Source organism: Hylobates moloch, unplaced genomic scaffold, assembly GCF_009828535.3.
Source record: "Hylobates moloch isolate HMO894 unplaced genomic scaffold, HMol_V3 SCAFFOLD_64, whole genome shotgun sequence".
Lineage (NCBI taxonomy): Eukaryota > Metazoa > Chordata > Mammalia > Primates > Hylobatidae > Hylobates > Hylobates moloch.
The window spans coordinates 370,008-388,589 of record NW_026652339.1 but is presented as its reverse complement, the minus strand read 5'-3'; the positions used below and the strand labels follow the sequence as shown (position 1 = coordinate 388,589).

At 45.1% G+C, this 18,582-nt stretch overlaps 1 protein-coding gene across 1 annotated transcript in view; it reads right to left on the bottom strand.

Annotated features, from left to right (window-relative positions):
- LOC116463793 (regulatory-associated protein of mTOR-like) overlaps nucleotides 1–18,582 on the bottom strand; it is a 193,110-nt gene that overhangs the window by 21,841 nt on the left and 152,687 nt on the right. The window contains exon 4 of the mRNA XM_032754180.2: nucleotides 13,288–13,446. Within this exon, the coding sequence (XP_032610071.1) occupies nucleotides 13,288–13,446 (159 nt within the window). The remainder of the gene's footprint in view (nucleotides 1–13,287; nucleotides 13,447–18,582) is intronic.

The following is an 18,582-nucleotide window of genomic DNA, read 5'->3' as shown; positions in this document are numbered from 1 at the left end:
GCTGGGTGCGCCTCTTTCCCTACAAACTGCAGCGCCCTGACGGCCCCCGGTGAGCCAAGAGAGCCTGCTGCTGGGTGCGCCTCTTTCCAGGGCCAGATGCACACGCAGCAGGAAGAGCCAGCGTGGCTTCTGCTGCTCCTGTACCAGGTGCGTGCGGGCCCTGCCGAGGAAATGAGTGATTCTCACACCTCCTTGCTTACCCCTGACATTACTCAACTTGCCATCCTTTTTCCCGCTTGCACTTCCGCCGAGTCTAGGAGCCTCAGTGACTCATAGTCTTGAGAACAGTTTCCACAGTGCTGCCTGTGCTGCTGCGACATCTTTCATCCTACTGACCCCAGGATGACGGGGCACTGGAACCACATCCCCTGCTCCCCACAGTGTCACCGGGTCAGAGGGGACTACTTCCTGTCACCAGAGCCCCCTTGCACTCCCAGGCCTCCCCTCGTCTAGCTGGTTCTCACTCCTGCTTGGAGACCCGGCAGATGTAGCCCCTCCTCACCTCCTAGGTGCCTCCCACGAGGCCTTGGTGTTTACCAGGGACTGTTTCCGCCCTAGACGGCTAAAATTAGAGATGCAAAACAAGGGGTCGGAGAAGTGTCTCTCCCGATGCATAAGAAGCAGAGTGACCCCAAACCATAAGATGAATATCCTGCCTGCCTCTCGCACCACACTGTCCATACCAGGGGTTCTCAAAGGCAGACAACTCAGACAGCAGCAGAAGCGGCCGCAGCAGCAATTTTGTGGGACACCCAAGAAAGCCAAATCGTCAGGCCCCACCTACCGCCACAGAAGCAGAGGCTCGGGGAGGGCCTGGCAGTCTGTGGTTCCGTGAGCCTGCAGGTGATGCTGGGTGCCCTCAAGCATGAGCACCGCGGCGCTATGACCATGGTTTTAAATGCAGGGCACCCGCGAAGTCAGTTCAGCTGCACTCTCAGATTTTGTATCTCTTGGCATCAAGGAAATCATTTGTTTGTTGAAGTTTAAGATCTTATGAAGAAATACTCCAAACATTTCCAGCACTTCTCCCAAAGAAATGGAGTTTTTGTTAACGGCCCTCTACTACTGTAAGCAAACACAAAATGCTAGAATTTCTCAGAAAAGAAAGGTCAAGTTTATCATAAACTTTTTTCCTGGACACTGCTAGATTCTCAAGATGAATAAAGTAACAATTTTAACAAATGATAATTGTGGTCTGACATAAATATCACTTTTTAAAAATCACCTATTTTTCTGATAATAGTGTATTTCAAAAGCTTTATGATCCATCTTTTTTTTTGAGACAGAGTTTCACTCTTGTTGTGCAGGCTGGAGTGCAATGGCGCGATCTCGGCTCACTGCAACCTCCACGTCCCAGTTCAAGCGATTCTCCTGTCTCATCCTCCTGAGTAGCTGGGATTACAGGTGCCCGCCACTACGCATGGCTAATTTTTTTTTTTTTTTTGGTATTTTTAGTACAGACAGGGTTTCACCATGCTGGTCTCGAACTCCTGATCTCAGGTGATCTGCCTGCCTCGGCCTCCCAAAGTGTTGGGATTGCAGACATGAGCCACCGTGCCCGGCCCATGATCCATCTTTCAACAGAAGCGATAATTAACTGTATACCAACATAAGAGGCATCTATTTGATAATGACAAGCCCAATTAAAAAAACAAAAAACCAATAAATTCTATTAGTTAAATAATATTTATTTAGAATTGCTGGTGGAATAATTATTTAACTGTAATAAAAGAAGGGCAGAGGAAGTATCAAAAACACCACCACCAATGACAATAAGCTTGCAGCCTTACAGATTTTACGGGACTGGGGTTTACTGGTGATGTATACTCTAGAGTTGTCGGTTCACAAGTACTGCTTCCCCCCATACCTGACCTTTCGGGGCCACGACCCCCTGCTTCTGGTTGATATGTATTCAAGAACCCACTTCAGGAGGAGGACGAATCTGCTGACCCCTGTCCTTTGCCCTCCTCTGAGAATGGTGGCACTGCAAGTCCATCTTTAGTCCAGGGAAAGCTGCGGCAGCAAATCCAGATGAGACCACAGTTCCTGGCTGGGAGTTTAAAGGAAGCCTGTGCCCTTAAGGGGCTTTACAGGAACGAGCGCTGAGAGGATGACACTTTAATAGGGCTTAGAATTCTGATTCACATTCTGAGTTCTCTGGCAGAAGATGTACTCAGCATCTTCTCAGAAATGGGGAGCTGCTTATTTGTATTCCAAGTTTCACTTGGAATACAAAGCGCACTTCTTGCTAAAGGGCCAGACTCCTTGGAATAAAGGATATCAATTCCATCTCTATTCCCCTGGGCTGACAGGTGCCCTTCCCGGCTTCCCCCATGCCATTTTCTCCCAATTCTCCTCCCCATCACCTGCCAGGATCCTCTTCTGCTCCCCAGATTTCACTCTCTCTTGGCCTTCTTTGGCTCTAGAAACTGTATTTTGGGAACCGCCAGCAGCACATCTGCCCCTACTTCTCACGACCCCACACTCATGGACCCTAGGCCTACTCACAACCTGGGAACAAATGCCTGCAGGCTCCTTCTTCTCACTTCTGGTGCCTGGTCACAAGTCCAGGTCTCACCTGCTCCCTCTAACTCAACTTCCACCTGTCCTAGGAAGGTCCTGAGGGTCACCCCACCAGCCTGACTCAGGGTGCCGTCACTGGCCTCTTGTATACGACAGCCTTCTACCTGGAGTTTCTCTAGCCAGTCTTTTCTCCCCAGAGCCAGCCTTCACACGGCATCAAAGGGATTTATCTAAGCCCACATCCCTAAGAGTCTGCGAGGTGCTCTATGCCTTAGCCTGGAACCCTTTCTGGCCTTCTTTCTTTTTAAACCCAATTCAGGCTCCAGGCTCCCACAGCACAGAACTGCTTGTAGTTTCCAACAAATACCATGCTGGTTTATTATATCATCTACTTCCTCTGAGATCATCCCCTCCAGTCCCCTCTCAGGGACAACTGTTGACTTTGTTCTCTTCTATAAGACTCAGCCCGAGCAAGCACCGCCTTCTCCAGGAGGCCCCCCTCCAACCTCGCCTGCCCACCATGGCTGGGCTGGCACAACTCCTCTCTCTCTCTCTCTCTGAAGGGGCCAATATTTTTCCTACATTATCACAATACATCATCATGCAATTCGACTTTCTTTTAAGCTAGACTTATAACCAATAATCAGAACAAAACAGTCTTTGCTTTCCATCTGTGCTCCCCATGATAAGATCCATTTTATGTCCCTATTTAATGTCCAGAAGGGTAGAACACTGTGCAAGACAAAAATGGCCTTTGAGGATGATTTTGGCAGAGGGTAGGGGTTAAGTTGTAAACGCCGCAGGAAGACCACAGGAGAATTAAAAATTATCCTAAACCAAAAATGCAAAACCACATAAAACTCCAACTTTACGTTCAGTAAATTAAGGAAAGGCACGTAACCTGGAGCAAAGCTCATCCTACCTAGAGAGGGCAGCACAAGCTTTACACACAGGGAAAAGCCTTGTAGCTTTGTGCCTAGGTGCACAGCAAAGGGTGGAAATAGCTTCTGGTCATAATGGAACTCTAAAAAGCAGAGGAAAAAAAATGTATCAAGTGGGAAAAACCTTTCTCCTTTTGCAAAGAAGAAAAGGCAGACAGGGTCTAAAAGCTAATTGGGAGTATTCGAGTAGTGGATTAATCCTTCTCCCGATAAACGTTCTGCTACGTGAATTCTTAATGGATACAGCTGCCAGTCCTAATTGCCTGAAACACAGACAGGGGAATGGAAGGGAGGGCGGTGGATGGGGAAAATCTGAGCCTAGGATTTACTTAAGTCCTGAACCTTGGTTTTCTGCTGAGGCTGAGAAAACAACCAGCAACAGAATAAATGGTGATTAAACAAAAAGAAAAGTATAGTTAAAACTAGCATGTTTAAATGTTTTTAAATCTTACATTGTGTACCGACAGTGTATCATCTGTAATGCTGAAGGCTTCGTTTTGATGGAGGGAGCCTATCTGAAGGCTGAAAGACTCAGCAACAGGACTGCATGCTCTACAATGCAGCTTATGGCTGTCTAGACCTGGAAGAACACGCGCCTGTCTCTGGTGGCATGCCATGTGACATGAAAAAATAAACCTATGAAAGGATAAACTAATGGAATAACACAGTGGGGGAAAATACAGCCAAGAAAGACTTGGCTCTAGGGATCATTCTGTTGCTTTTATGACATTAGCTGTAGAACACAGCAAACATCGAATGACCATTTCCTATGTTCTGAGACGCTTGGTTTTAGGTACCCATGATAAAGCGGTTCATAGAACAAAAACCTTGTTATCCTGGAACTCACATTTTAATGGAGACATAGAGACAATACACATAAGACTGGGGGCAAGCTGTGGAGAAAAATAGACCACACCAGGAGGACTAAAGAGTCAAGGAGAGGGGTGCATGTTACACCTGGTGATCAGATGACATTTCAGTAAAAATATCCACTCATTTCAATGCAATTCCCATCAAAATACCACCATCATTCTTCACAGAATTAGAAAAAACAATTCTAAAACTCATATGGAACCAAAAAAGTGCCTGCATAGCCGAAGCAAGACTAAGCAAAAAGAACAAATCTGGAGGAATTACATTACCTGATTTCATACTGTACTATAATGCCATAGTCACCCAAACAGCATGGCACTGGTATAAAAACAGGCACATAGGCCAATGCAACAGAACAGAGAACTCAGAAATAAACCCAAATACTTACAGCCAACTGATCCTCAACAAAGCAAACAAATAAAGTGGGGAAAAGACGCCCTTTTCAACAAATGGTGCTGGGATAACTGGCAAGCCACATGTAGGAGAATGAAACTGGATCCTCATCTCTCACTTTATACAAAAATCAACTCAAGATGGATCAAGGACTTAAATCTAAGACCTGAAACTATAAAAATTCTAGAAGATAACATTGGAAAAACCCTTCTAGACACTGGTTTAGGCAAGGATCTCATGAGCAAGAACCCAAAAGCAAATGTAATAAAAACAAAGATAAATAGCTGGGACTTAATTTAACTAAAGGCCTTTTGCACGGCAAAAGAACAGTCAGCAGAGTAAACAGACAACCCACAGAGTGAGAGAAAATCTTAACAATCTACACATCTGACAAAAGACTAATATCCAGAAATCTACAACGAACTCAAACAAATCAGCAAGAAAACAAAAATCCCATCAAAAAGTGGGCTAAGGACATGAATAGACAATTCTCAAAAGAAGATATACGAATGGCCAACAAACATATTAAAAAATGCTCAACATCACTAATGATCAGGAAAATGCAAATCAAAACCACAATGCGATAGATACCACCTTACTCCTGCAAGAATGGCCATAATAAAAAAATCAAAAAACAGTAGATGTTGGTGTGGATGTGGTGATCAGGGAACACTTCTATACTGCTGGTGGGAATGTAAACTAGTACAATCACTATGGAAAACATTGTGGAGATTACTGAAAGAACTACAAGTAGAACTACCATTTGATCCAGCAATCCCACTACTGGGTATTTACCCAGAGGAAAATAAGTCATCATACACAAAAGATACTTGCACACACGTTTATAGCAGCACAATTCGCAATTGCAAAATCGTGGAACCAACCCAAATGCCCATCAATCAATGAGTGGATAAAGAAAAGGGGGTATACATACATGATGGAATACTACTCAGTCATAAAAAGTAATGGATTAACAGCATTTGCAGTGACCTGGATGAGATTGGAGACTATTATTTTAAGTGAAGTAACTCAGGAATGGAAAACCAAATATCGTATATTTTCACTGTTATGTGGGAGCTGAGCTATGAGGACACAAAGGCATAAGAATGAATTTGGGGACAATGGAATTTGGGGACTTGGGGAGAAGGGTGGGAGGGGGGTGAGGGATAAAAGACTACAAGGGTGCAGTGTATACTTCTTGGGTGATGGGTGCAGCAAAATCTCACAAATTACCACTAAAGAACTTCTTCATGTAACCAAACACCACCTGTACCCCAATAACCTATGGAAAAATAAAAAATTGAAAAAAAAAATATAAAAATAAAAACATCCATTCATCTACCCACCCATGTGGTTGACAATTACCAAACACCTGCTAGGGTAACAGACACTATCTTAAGAGCTTGGAATGTAGCAGTAAACAAAATAAAAAGCCCCTGGCCTCAGAGGAATTAAATGCCTGGCATGGCCTTGGAAAGAAGCCCATTGATATAGGGCTATTCAGATTTTCTATTTCATTTTAGATCAGTTTTGGTAAGTTGTATTTTAAGGCATCTGTCCATGTAATTAAGTATTTAAATGTATATAAAATTAATAATATTCCCTTACCTTTTTCATGCTTGTAGGATATGTGGCGATATCCTCTCCTTCAGTGCTGATGTTGATAAAGTGTTTTCTCTCTTTCTTCACTGATCTACCTACCTAGAGATTCGTCAACTTTTACTGATCTTTTCAAAAAAACACATTTTAGCTATGTTGTCTCTGTTGCCTGTACTCTATTTTATTGATTTCTGCTGTTTGTTATTTCTTTCCTTCTGCTTTGAGTTTAATTTGCTCAGCATTTTCTGTTTCCTTAAGGTAGAATATTAGATTTTGGGCTGGGCACAGTAACTCACACCTGTAATCCCAGCACTTTGGGAGGCCAAGGTGGGAGGATCACTTGAGGTCAGGGGTTTCAGACCAGCCTGGCCAACAAGGCGAAACCCCGTCTCTACTAAAAATACAAAAATAGCTGGGCACGGTGGTGGACGCCTGTAATCCCAGCCACTTGGGAGGCTGAGGCAGGGGAATTGCTTGAATCCAGGAGGCAAAGGTTGCAGTGAGTGGAGATGGCACCACTGCACTCCAGCCTGGGTGACAGAGCGAGAGACTCCATTTCAAAAAAACAGATTTTCATTTTAAATATATTTCTAAAATGTACCTTTCTATGTAAGAATTTAAAGCTGTACATTTCCATAAGCACTGTTACACCTATATCCTATAAATTTAGGTGTCATAGTTCCATTATCTTTAGGTTTGAATTATTTTTTATTTTCCTTTATGATTTTGTCTTTGACTCATGTGGTATTTCATTTCCAAATATCTGGGGCTTCTCCAGATATTCCATAATTTTGAATTTTAAGAACAGAGAATATACTCTATGATTTTAATCTTTCAAACTTTATTGAGACATCTTTATGGCTCAGCATATGGTGAACATTCCACATGTGCTTGAGAATGTATATTCTACAGTTGTGTGGACGGCTGTATGGATGTTAATTAAGTCGGGGTGACTGATAATATTGCTAGGTCTTTTACATTAATACTGGCTTTTGCTTTGGACTAGAAAAAATATACTATGCCAGGAGTTTTCTTGGTAAGAAAGTTTTTAATTACAGGGCCGGGCATAGTGGCTCACGTCTGTAATCCCAGCACTTTAGGAGGCCGAGGCGGGCAGATCACCTGAGGTCAGGAGTTCAAGACCAGCCCAGCCAACATGGTGAAACCCCATCTCTACTAAAAATACAAAACAGTTAGCCAGGCGTGGTGGTGGGCGCCTGTAGTCCCATCTCCTTGGGAGGCTGAGGCAGGAGAATAGCTTGAGCTCAGGAGGTGGAGGTTGCAGTGAGCCGAGATCACGCCATTGCACTCCAGCCTGGGCAATCAAAGCGAGACTCCATCTCAAAAAAGAATTTTTTTTAACTATCAATTTTGTCTATAATTTTTAACTATCAGTTTAATCTATCAATTACTAAAAGAAGATCTTCTAATCTCCAACTATGATTATGGATTTGCATACTTTTCCTGTTAATTCTGTTTATTTTGCTGCATGTCCTTTGAAACTCTGATATTAAGCGCACTCACACTCAGGATGGTGTGTGCTGGGCTCATGAACTGGCCTGTTTATCAGGAGGAAATGGCCCTCTTTGTCACCAATAATACTCCTCATCTTGCAGTCTATTTTCACTGATTAACAGAGCCACACTGGTTTTCTATGACTAGTATTGGCATAGTATATCTTTTCCCTTTCTTTTACTCTCAACCTTCATATGTCTTTGTATTTAAAATATATCTACTATGGACAGCACAAAGTTTGATCATGCTTTTTTTTTAATCGGGTTTGATAAAAACTTGTGAAAAAGCAAAGAAAATAAACTAGAATGTGGGACATCCTGGAGGATCACTGGTCCAAACTCGTCAAAAAGCAAACATCCACTGCTAGGAAAAGAAAACAAGCAGCCACAAACTGGGAGGACATATTTACGAAACACGTATCTGATAAACAACTGGCATCCAGGCCGGGCGTGGTGGCTCATGCCTACGATCCCAGCACTTTGGGAGGCCGAGGCGGGTGGATCACTTGAGGTCAGGAGTTGAGATCAGCCTGTACTAAAATACAAAATTAGCCGGGCATGGAGGCGGGTGCCTGTAATCCTAGCTACTTGGGAGGTTGAGGCAGGAGAATCGCTTGAACCCGGGAGGCAGAGGTTGCAGTGAGCCAAGATCACACCATTGCACTCTAGCCTGGGCAACAAGAGTGAAACTCCGTCTCAAAACAAAAACAAAAAACAAAAAAACTGGCATCTGAAATATGGAAAGAACTCTTAAAACTCAGCAACAAGAAAAACAACCTGATTCTCAAAATGGGCAAAAAACCTGAAGAGATACCTCATCAAAGAAGATATAACGGCAAATAAGAACATGCAAAGATGCCCAATTTCACATCATTACGAAATTGAAAATGAAATAACAATAAGATCCTACTACATACCCACCAGAATGGCTAAAATCCAAACACTGATAACATCAAATGCTGGTGAGCATGTGGAGCAACAGAAACTCTCGTTCAGTGCTGGCGGGAATGCAAAACGGTACAGACATGTTGGAAGACAGCTTCACAGTTCCTTATAAAGCAAAGCATACTCTAACCAAACCATCCAGCAAACCCATTCCCAGGTATTCACCCAAATGAATGGAAAGCCTATATCCATACAAAAATTTGCACATGTTTATAATTGCTTTATTCCTAATTGTCAGAAGTTCAGAGTATCCAAAATGCCCTCGAATACGAAAATGGATAAAGAAGCAGTGTTGCATTCACACAGTAGAGTATCGCTCAGTAACTGTAAAAAATGAGCTATCAAGCCACAAAAAGACACGGAGGAGTCTTAAGCGTATATTACTGAGTCAGAGAAGGCAGTCTGAAAAGGCTACATACTATATGATTCCAACTACAGGACATTCTGGAAAAGACCAAATGCTAGGGGAGAGAAGATGAGGGGGAGCACAGAGGACTTTTAGGACAGCACTACTCTGTGTGGCAACCTAACCGTGGTTGCAGGACATCATACATTCAGCAAAATCTGCAGAGTGTACATCACCAGGAGTGAGCCCTAGTGTAAAATGGACATCATTAATTATAACACATCATTATTGGTTTATCAATTGTAAAAAACATAACCAAAGCAAGATATTAACAATAGAAGAAAATGAGGGGGAGGAAGTATATAACTCAATAAACTTGCTCAATTTTTCTGTAAAATTAAAACTGCTTTAAAAAAATGATGTCTATTATTTTTAAAAAGACTGCCAGGCACGGTGGCTCACGCCTGTAATCCCAGCACTTTGGGAGGCCGAGGCAGGCAGATCACTTGAGGTCAGGAGTTGGAGACCAGCCTGGCCAACATGGTGAAACCCCATCTCTACTGAAAATACAAATATAAGCCAGGCGTGGTGGCGGCCGCCCGTAATCCCAGCTACTCAGGAGACTGAGGCAGAAGAATTGCTTGAACCCAGGAGGTGGAGGCTGCAGTGAGCCAAGATCATGCCACAGCACTCCAGCCTTGGCGACAGAGGGAGACTTAACCTCAAAAAAAAAAAAAGACTGATGTATAACTATATGCTAACTTCCCAAAAGAAGACAAAATTTTTAAAAAGTCACTTAAAAAGTCAATGTCATAAAATGAAAGGCAAGAGGAACTAAAAACGCATAAGGAACAGATGCAATGCATGGACCTTAATTAGATTCTGGGTCCACAACAAAATCAACAAGTAAAAAAATGCCTACTAATTTAGTGCACATTTTGCAAAAAAAAAAAAGGGTCAAATTGGCAACAGGGGAACAGTATAAAGGTATTCATCCTACCGTTCCTTCCATCCTCTGGTGGGTCAACAATGGTAAAAGCTGGGTCTTTGAAAAGACTGATAAAAGGTACACAACCTCCTCGTAAGAATAATCAACAAGAAAAGAGAGAAGGCACATATACCCAGCAAAGGAAGGCACCTCACTCACAGATACCCCTGATACTGGTGAGTTTCTAAAGGGGTATTGTGAGCCAGTTCATGTCAACACATCAGGAAGCTTAGTAGAAACGGACAAGGTCCTACAAAAGTCAGTTGGCAAAGCTAACAGAAAAACCCTTTAACCATGAAAGAAGCTAGATCACTAGTCAAAAACTCTCCACAAACAAAATACCACCCTAGAGAGCTTTCTTTGTAAGTTCCACAACATTCAGACAACAAATACTTCAAATATCACAAAAACCATTCAAGTATATATACAAAGAAGGAACATTCCTCAACTTATTTTTCTAAGGCCACAGTTACTCCACCTAGGCAAGGACAGCAAGAGAAAGAATTCCTGGCCAATCTCACTCACGAACACAGATATAATATATGAAACAAAATGGCTGCAAACTGAATAAGCCGTGCATGAAACAGATCATTCATTATAACACAGGTTAATCCAAAAAGAAAGGTGTGTATAACAGGAGACGGTCATACAATATCATTCAATGTAGCACCAGCCTAAGGGAGAAAAGTACTGTGACCGCTTTAACACACACACACACACAAATAACCAAGGGAGGCAAATCAACATCTAGTCACGATTTTTTTAAAAAACCAAATTAAGAATTGAACTTTCTTAATTCGATTGTTTTTGTTTTACAAAAAGCCTGGGGCAAACATCATACACTGAACACAGAAGCTCTCCCTCTGCGAGGACAAAGGAAACAAAGATGCCCCACTCCCCGCTCCCCACCCAGTCCCCTGCTTCACTCCACTGAAGGCATCGGCCAGCACACCAAGACAAGGACAAATAAAAAGCACAACTGGGAGTGGGGCGCAGTGGCTCACGCTGTAATCCTAGCACTTTGGGAGGCTGAGGCAGGAGGATTATTTGGACTCAGGAGTTCAAGACCAGCCTAGGCAACATGGCAAGACCCTGACTCTACAAAAAATACAAAAATTAGCAAAAAATACAAAACTTAGCCAGGTGTGGTGGTGCACACCTGTGGTCCCAGCTACTTGGGAGGCTGAGGTGGGAGGAATGCTTCAGCCCAGGAGGCAGAGTTTGCAGTGAGCCATGATCATGCCACTGTACTCCAGCCTGGGTGAGAGAGAGAGACCCTGTTTCAGAAAAAAAAAAAAAAAAAGTTTTGTTTTGTAAGTTACCAGGAGTGTAAGAAGATGAAGAAAAAAAAAATCACATCATAAATTCTGAGAAAAGAGACACAATTCATAAAAATCATTACTGTCTGGAATACAAAGAATTCCCTCAAACCGACAGGAAAAGGCAACCCACTGCAGAGAGAAGTGGATAGCAGATGGGCGCTTTGAGCAGCAGGGAGCTGGCGGGCGGACACAGGGTGCTCGATCTTAATGCTTACCAGAGAAAATCAGAGCATACCAGTCTATCATTAAAAAAAACCTGTGACAACACCCAGTGCTGGAGAGAAAGGTGGGCAGCTGAAACACTCAAGCGGTTTACAGCAGAAACAAGATGGGAACCAGCCCAATGCCCATCCGCACGGAACACACTGAGAAGGGCGGGGTCCCGGCAGGGGACAGCAAATGTGGGAAGAGGCAGGGCTGCAGGCCCCTGGGGTCGGTGGCACGAATCTGCAGAGCCTCTGACCAAGTGAGCAAAGCGCACTGAGGAAGACCGCACCAGCGTCCACCCAGCATATCGGCAGCGATCTCCTGGATTCACCGTGCCTGAGAGCCAGCACACTGGGGGCTCCACAGAGGAGAGCCAGGGAAGGACAAATTCAAATTCACTGTGCCAGGCACCACAGGGAAGGGCAGAGAAAGGAGAGACTGCAGCTGAGAAACACACGCCAGGGGCCTGTGGTGCACGCCTGGTGGTTCATTACATCCTGCTTCTGTAAATCCTGCTTCCTTCACAATGATCGCTTTGAATTTACTCAATATTTAACGAAAGGAATTAAAATCAAGCTGGTATCCAGATACACACGGGGAGAGATGGCACTGCCCTGCGGGAAGAGCTGGGTGGATACCTTTCCTACTTCCGAGGCTGGCTACTCCTCGGTGTCCAGGGTCAGAAGCCTTCCTCGAGGTCTCTGCTCTGGGCCCGCACCGCTTCACCACCTGTGCCAAATGCTAGCTGCAAACCCGGGACAGTAGACAGGAACTGAGAGTTCAGTGTGTGAAGAAACTGGGTCAGAGTCCTCACTATGATGGCAGGAGGCGGTGTCCACACTAAGGAAGCAGAGGCCCAGGAGGCTGACAGCACAACCGAAACTGGGACTCGGATTTGCTGGATTCCAAATCAGTGCCCTCATAGACACGCTCAGGCACATATGGGGCCACCGCACCCTCCAAGAACTGCTTTTCATGCATCACGCAGAGTGCGGTGAGACCCACAGCTGGCTGCTCTGAGATGGACCAAGGTTCCCACGCTGGAGGATGGGGAGAGAGTCAGCACTCACCACACCCTGGAGGGTGGGGACGACAGCACCCACCACCCACAGCAACAGCTACAGAAGGGGAGCAAGCACTTCATCTGGTCCTGGGCAACAGAATTGCAAAAGGCTGGCGATTCTGACCTTGAGGAGGGAAGCCCGGAGCCTGCACCTGCAGGGCAGCTTGGAATTAGCCCTTTAGAATATACAAAACCTTTATTTTCTAAGAAAATCACCAATGCTTAAAGAAAGATTCTAACGAAATTGAGAAATTGTGCAATTTTTCAAACTAGAAGGCAGACACTCTCAAGGTCTGTCCTCAGAGAATTACAAACAACTGCTGTTCTTACAGAGGGAACATAAACCACACGTGCCTGCTTCAAGGCAGTCATTCCATGAACACGTTCTGCCACAGAAACAGCCCCTCGTTGTGCCTGATGACCTGGTCCGCTCAGCTACTGCATTTGGGTTTGCTGAAACACAGTAAACATCAATGGCTTAACAGAAGCTACAGATGGGCAGGACCTGCTCTGATCACCACAATTGGCATGGCTTTTGGCAGAAACGAGAAGGAAGCTAGAAGGCACACCCACCTTGTTGAAGACCCAGACCTCCCCGTTGACTGTGGGCCGGGGCACCCCGTGGCCATTGTAGTGAAAGAGGACTCGCTCCTCCTTGGCGTTGCGACGTAAGGACGTGCAGAGCTTCTTGACTTCATCCACAGTTGGGTCAAGGCTCTGCTTGTATCGGGCCTGTTGCAGGAGAAGAAATGAAGAAATTTACCATGGACTCCAGGGAATGCCTGGAACTCATCCCCTACCCTTTCCTCTGGGTTTGCCGTTAATAGCTATGTGGTCCTGGACACATGGGCTCAGAGTTTCTCCATCTATAAAACCAGATAATGCCAGGCACCATGGCTCATGCTGAAAATCTCAGCAGCTTAGGAGGCCGACGTGGGAGAACTGGTTGAGCCCGGGAGCTCAAGATCAGCCTGGGCAGCAGAGTGAGACCCCATCTCTACAATTAAAAAAAAAAATTAGCCAGGTGTGGTGGCACACACCTGTAGTCCCAGCTGAGGTGGAAGGATCGCTTAAGCCCAGGAGGTTGAGGTTGCAGTGAGCCGTGATCACACCACTGTACTCCAGTCTGAGTGACAGAGTGAGACTGTCTCAAAAAAAACAAATCAAAACACAACATAAGAACTGCCACACATGATGGTTATAAATATTCATTCAACAAACATTGAGAACTACTAGGAATGTCAATGAGATAAACAAGTAATGCCTGTCACATGGCAACACGAAGGCAAACACAGCTGCTACTGGGGTACAAAGTGTTTCTCAGAAGTACGGGGTCCTTCTGAAAACATCTGGAGCACAGAAGAGAGAATTTGCTCAAATGAAGGAACCTGCAATGTACACATGGCAGCAATGGCAGAAGAGTGAAGAGACCCAGTAAGGAATCGCCCTGCTGAAAGCTCCTCCCTCCGCCTCCTGCCTGGGCCCTTCCCTGAATGAGCAGAACCTAAAACTGACAGAGAAGAATCAATAGCCTTGATATATACAAATAATAAACAGAGGAACATCATGGCAAAAAAACCCCATCTCAAAAGCCACAGAGCAGACTGGACGCATAGGAATAAGTTTAACACGAAATGTGTAAAACATAGACATGGAAGATTTTCTAAGCTCTCCTGGAAAACACAAGAAGATGTGAACAAATGGGAAGATGCTCCCTGTTTGGGTGGGCTGAGTCAACATTCTTAAGATGTCAGCTCTCGCTCGCTTAATTCACAAATTCAACGCATTCCCAATAAATACCCCAAGGAGCTATTTCATGGAGTTTAACAAGCTGCTACTAAATGTCACATGGAAAAACAAACAGGCATGAAGGGCCAGAAAATCAAGGCAGCAGAGAGCCCTGAGGGCAACCTGGCCTTGCCAGACACCTAGGCTCCCCTAGGGCCTCTCATTAAGACAGCGAGGCTGGGGGCACGGAGACCAGCAGCCCAGGGAACTCACAAAGTCCAGAATGAGACCCAAGTACACATGACTTGGCTTTGAGAACAGTGTTTACATAGTCCTAATGCTATGAATGCTGATTTTATTTTAGTAAAACTGTGCCAACTTCCAGAGAACCTGAGTGAGGAGGACGGGCCAAGGAGGAGACAGACCTGGCTGGGTGGCAGGATGCTGGAAAACGGGCACAGGCGGGTCGTGTGAGGAGCTACTCCAGAGTTCCATCACTGCTCTTTTCCTGCAAAGTACTTTTCATGGTGAACTCCCAACAAAGAAGAACCGACAGAGTAAATCTACAACCTTCTAGGGTTGGGGAGGGGAACAACGGGTGTGAAAGTGCTGGGGCCACACCAGGCAGTCAGGGAAGGTGCCCTGAGTTGATGAGTCAGTGCAAAGCAGCGCCAACATATGCCACTAGGACAAACAGCTGAAAGGGTTTGCCTCTGGGTAGGGATTATGTTTTTAAAAAGTGATGTGTATGTTCATCACTTTGATAAACTTTTAAAACTTTCTTTTAAAAACAACTAAAATAAGTAAGGCCAATGCCATGATCATCACTTGAAGAAAAATGCCAGTAAGTGTTTGGAACGTGCAGGGGAGGCTGTGTTTGAAGGAAGGCCTGGGCTCCCGCTGTGCCCAGGCTGGGCACACAGATGCGCAGGAAGCGCCTGCTGATGTGACTGAGAAAGGAAGCAGAGAGGACATGCCCTGAGGAGGGGACACCATTCATGCTTAAGAAAGGTTCCCCTGCCGGACGCGGGGGCTCACACCTGGAATCCCAGCATTTCGGAGGCCACGGTCGGAGGATCACTTGAGGCCAGGAGTTCAAGACCAGCCTGGGCAACATAGTCAGATCCCCCGTCTCTACCGAAAAATAAAAATAAAAATAAAAATAAAATAAAGAAAGGTTCCCTGGCATTTCCAGAGAAAAAGAATTAGATGTGAGGAAAACAACAGGAAAGCGAGACCCAATTCCTGCAACACGGTTCCTCTGTTGTATACGATACACATTTGGTTTCACCTAATTATATACATTAAAACTCTAATTTATGACAGCATAAAACCTCTTGGTATTCTAGACCTTGTACTTTGGAAGTCATCAGTAGATGTATGAATATCTTTAGGATGATGAGATTTAAGAGTTTTTCCAGGTTCCCCGAATTTTTTGTACCTGCAAGCAAAGCCCATTAGAGAACCAAAAGCTAATCCAAGGCTAGCAACCCTGTGCCACTGCAGGACAGTGCAGAGCCCTGGTCTGAGGCGGGGTTAGGGCCACAGAGTGGTCTCCCCTCTCAGTGTCTCCTCGCTCAGGACCAGAATGCTGCTCAAAAAATAGAGTAGAGTCACGGAGAGAGAGCTAACCAACTGATAATGCGGGATCTTCAAGTCCATTTTCATCTATGAAGGATGTGCGTTGACACCCACAGGGGGCTCTGCCGGGACAGGGCTGGCCCACAGGGAGCCCAGGGCCACAGGGAAGGAGGAAGTGCTCAGAGAAGCACGGAACGTGACAGAAGGGGTGTCGATGCGTGGCCTGGGAGGCAGCATGTCACCTGCTCCTATAGGTGGGCATCACTGGCCCACAGGGGACCCCAGCCATCTGGTGGCCAATCTGACCCATATGTTCTGGAGGAGCCTGTTCAATGCCCAGCTCTCCTACAAAATTCCTTCTTGAACCCCTTCAGCAGGAAATAATTTTTTCTTTCTCTGAATTAACTTACACTGCTCACTATACATTCATGTGCAGCTATCTCAATTCTATGTAGACGGTAAATTCTGTGGGGGTAAACACTGCTCACCCACATGTGTGCCTTTTTGTTCAAAATACAAGTTTTATATCCTTTCCCCAGCATTACAACACACTCAGTTACCAGCAACTAATTGCTGAGTGATACTCAGATTTTTACTGACAGTAATTATAATAATTAGTAAAGAAACAAATCAATTTGTAGTAAAGAAACTGATAGAATCCTGCCTGAGGTTGAAGTGGTGTAAGTGAGTGTCAACATAATATCAGAAAGTATGTGTGTACAAACAGCTGCATCCAGGTGCTGGGTACCCAAGGTGTGACGTCATCCTTTCTGCTTTGCTATCTGAGATTCTCTGCATACTAAGACTTAAGAAAATGATGGACACATTCTGGATTCATCACTGATGTGATGAATTCATCAACTGTTTATCTGTGTTCTTGGTGAGACAGAACCAGGCCACTGAGTCTTAATGTTCTAAATACCTGAATTTTGGTTGATCCCATACAACACGCCAAGGGCAGCTGATAAATGAAAGCGCAGTTCTGGGGGCAAAGAAGGAAACATTTTATTCAGCTGTCACGACCTTGGCTACATGCCCTCCAAAACCACATCCACTCAAGCAAGTACATTCTAAATTAGAAAATAAGTCTGAAGTAGAGGTAGCTAGACATTCTGTCTTCAAATGGGTAGGTAGAAAGAATGGCGGACACAAAGGACGGGTTGTCTGGAGAGACGGCTTCGAATCAGTGCAGCAGCAACAGCCCTATCTCGCCCATGTCTCTCCACACCCAACAAAAAAGCACGGAGTCCTGGAGAGGACCTAGTTCACCTGCTCCTTCAAACCAAATGCCTCAGCTATAAGACCTACATAAACATGGGATTTAGGTCTTTCTCTGAATCAGAGGCGTGATAATGGCCAGTCTAAGCAGCAGGCCACATCCCATTTTGGTCTGGGCCTTTATGTAAATTAAAACAAATACCTATGCATTTTTAATGAAAGTGCTTTTTAAAAAGTGTCCTGGCTAAGTTGGTAGAAACAATGAGAGGTTTTCCAAGAAAGCGTTAGCACAGCTCCAGGCCCCAGGGCGGAGGCTCAGCCATCCCGAGGCTCCTCCGGAAGTCCTGGAGCCCTGGAAAGGAGGGTCTATGCATTCTCCTACCTCCAGGGACGCTTTAAGGCAGCTCTTTAAGGCAGCTCAAGTATGGAAGAGCAAAAATGGAGAGATAGGACTCAAAAAAAATTTTTTTTATGGATGCTAAAGGATATCTCCTTGATCCTCCTGGGTCTCATACACATGGCGGAATGGGTGTTCCTGGCTCATGTCTGCAGTCAGGCCAGGGGAAGTGAGCCACCTGAGCTCACGTTAATCAGGAATGTCCGCTGATGCTGACTTCCGACCCCTTCTCCAGGGTCTAGGGAGCAGGGCGGGTGAACGCCGGCCTCTTTTCATGCATATTAAAACCACTTCCCTTAGTGAACAAAGGATATGTTTTTCAGTCACAACGACTTCCAGAGTCATGGGCTGCAGATTCAGACGAGGAAAGAACACGTGCAGAGCTTGCCAGACAGCGAGGCAATCAGAAGGAAGGAAAAAGGGCTGTCAACTAAACTCGAGATTTCGGGGAGTCTAATTCCACAGATCCACCCTGCTTTCTGGTTGCTAAGGCTACAGAAATCCCCCGTGCAAAGGGGTAAAGAACAAAGGCACAGAAAGATAAGGCACCCCAAAATAAGAACAAGCCACGGTGCTGATCTCCACATCTGTCTCCCTGGAGCATGGGCCCATCGATCTGCAGGGGCTGGGTTCACTGGAGGGCCCACAGATCGCTGGGAGACTCTAGTGAAATTGTCAAGTGCCTCCTGCTCCCTGTCTCCATCTCACTTATTACATTACTGCTGTAGCAGTTTTTCTCAATTCTACTCTCCTCAACACAGCTATCGAACTAGGATTGCTGAAGTCACAGCTCCACAGGAAAATCATTCGCTGTCTCCTGAGATTGCTCCTGAACGGGAGTGCTGTTCTTCCACGCCACACAGAAGGCCACGGGGTAGAGATTATTCAGGGACGTCAATAAAATTAAGGATTCGTTATTTCTGACCTTGGCTCTATGAAGGTCT